The sequence below is a fragment of the Orycteropus afer genome, unplaced genomic scaffold (genome assembly GCF_000298275.1).
Source record: "Orycteropus afer afer isolate SDZICR_OR568_19922 unplaced genomic scaffold, OryAfe1.0 scaffold00574, whole genome shotgun sequence".
In the NCBI taxonomy this organism is placed as follows: Eukaryota; Metazoa; Chordata; class Mammalia; order Tubulidentata; family Orycteropodidae; genus Orycteropus; species Orycteropus afer.
The window spans coordinates 851,805-853,771 of NW_006922161.1; the positions used below are offsets into that span (position 1 = coordinate 851,805).

The 1,967-nt window shown below is 67.9% G+C and overlaps 1 protein-coding gene across 1 annotated transcript in view; it reads left to right on the top strand.

Moving 5' to 3' along the window:
* Positions 1-589: 589 nt before the first annotated feature.
* The window catches only part of OPLAH (5-oxoprolinase, ATP-hydrolysing), an 8,543-nt gene continuing 7,165 nt past the window's right edge, over positions 590-1,967 (top strand). Inside the window, exons 1-5 of the mRNA XM_007956076.1 lie at positions 590-760; positions 838-1,029; positions 1,389-1,488; positions 1,563-1,686; positions 1,779-1,964. Coding sequence (XP_007954267.1) covers positions 590-760; positions 838-1,029; positions 1,389-1,488; positions 1,563-1,686; positions 1,779-1,964 — 773 coding nt within the window. The remainder of the gene's footprint in view (positions 761-837; positions 1,030-1,388; positions 1,489-1,562; positions 1,687-1,778; positions 1,965-1,967) is intronic.

A 1,967-nucleotide genomic window follows, 5' to 3' on the forward strand; every position in this document is an offset into this window, starting at 1 on the left:
AGCGACCGCCAGCCACGGGGAGCCGCAGGCCAGGTGGGCCCCGCCGGGAAGGAGTGCGGGGAGGGTGCCGGTGGAGGAGGCGGTAGCATTGGTCCCGTCGCCTTTCCGGGCGCCCGCCCGGCTGGCCGCAGCGCTCCCCTCGCGACGTCCCGCACAGCCCCCTGGCCCTGCTCAGTCGCCGTCGCGGTCCCGACTCCTTGGGGGGAAGGCGACCCAAGGGGGCAGGGGGTGTTCTCCGCCTGCTAGAAGCAGCCAGGGCCCCACCCGAGGGATACCAGGGCCCAGCGGCGCCTCCACTGGGCGGAAAGGCCTGCTCTGGGCGCAGAGTTTCGGCCCAGGGCCACGGAGAAGTCGGTAATGGGGGCCTCAGGCCGCACCCCGACATGCTCAGCTCTGGCTCCGCCCAAAGTCGTACTGAGGGTTTCTCCTCCCGGGCTCGGAACCCCCCCACTCTCTCTCCACACTTCTTTCCCCAGCTGACCTTGCCCAGGGGGGCGGGGCCTCTGCTCACAGGTCAGCTGCCCGTCTCGTCCCTCTTCTCCCAGGGCTGCCTATGGACGAGTCGCTCCTGGACGCCAGCGCCATCATCATGGGCAGCCCAGAGGGCCGCTTCCATTTCGCCATTGACCGTGGGGGCACCTTCACTGACGTGTTCGCCCAGTGCCCAGGTGGACACGTGCGGGTCTTGAAGCTACTCTCAGAGGATCCCGCCAACTATGCAGACGCACCCACCGAAGGCATCCGCCGCATCCTGGAGCAGGTGGGTCAGGCTCAGGCTCGGGGGGAGGCGGGGAGGAGGGGCGGCAACGGAGGGCTGACATTGAGCTCTGTCCCCAGGAGGGGGGCACGCTGCTGCCCCGGGACTGGCCTCTGGACACCAGCCGCATTGCCAGCATCCGAATGGGTACCACGGTGGCCACGAACGCGCTGCTGGAACGGAGTGGGGAGCGTGTGGGGCTGCTGGTGACACGCGGCTTCCGAGACCTGCTGCACATTGGCAACCAGGCCCGTGGGGACCTCTTTGATTTGGTGAGTCCTCCCACACTGAGGGTGGCCAGGCTGGGTGCCTGACACTGTGGCCCGGAGGAGGGCTGGCCCAAGGCCACCAGCTGATAAGTGAGCTTGTGGCCCTCCCCACAACACCATACATGCCCTGAGCCCTCAGAGTGGGCATGTGGGACCCCACTGTCTGCCACCACATCCTGGCCCCACCCCACCCCTGGTTCTAGGAAGGAGCTGCCCCTGAGCAGGCCTTGGAGCCTGCCTTCCCCTCTGCCTTAGAAGATGGGCCTGTTGGGACACACCCCCTTGCCTGCACTGCCCTGGCCGCCTGGGCCCCTGCCAGGCCCCCCAGGGCTGGCCTGCTCTGAGCCTCTGCCTGCCCACAGTCCGTGCCCATGTCTGAAGGCTTGTATGAGGAGGTGCTGGAGGTGGACGAGCGTGTGGTGCTGTATCGCCACGAGCCTGGCGCTGGCACGCCGGTCAAAGGTGGGGAGCGGCCAACACCGTGGTGGGTGTGGGCTCAGCTCTGGCCACCTCTAACCGGCGGGGCCTTCCTGCAGGCCGCACAGGGGACCTCTTGGAGGTGCAGCAGCCCGTGGACCTGGGGGGCCTGCGTGGGAAGCTGGAGGGACTCCTGGCCCGTGGCATCCGCAGCCTGGCTGTGGTGCTCATGCACTCGTACACGTGAGCACAGGGTGGTTGCAGGTGGGCGCTGGTGGGCAGTGGGCTGGGTGGTAAGTGATCAGCGGTGCAGTGTTGTGGGCCCCTTATACTAGGTGGGCCCAACACGAGCAGCAGGTGGGTGCACTGGCCCGGGAGCTGGGCTTTACACATGTGTCGCTGTCCTCGGAGGCCATGCCGATGGTCCGCATTGTGCCCCGGGGGCACACCGCCTGTGCTGATGCCTACCTCACGCCCGCCATCCAGCGCTATGTGCAGGGCTTCTGTCGCGGCTTCCAGGGCCA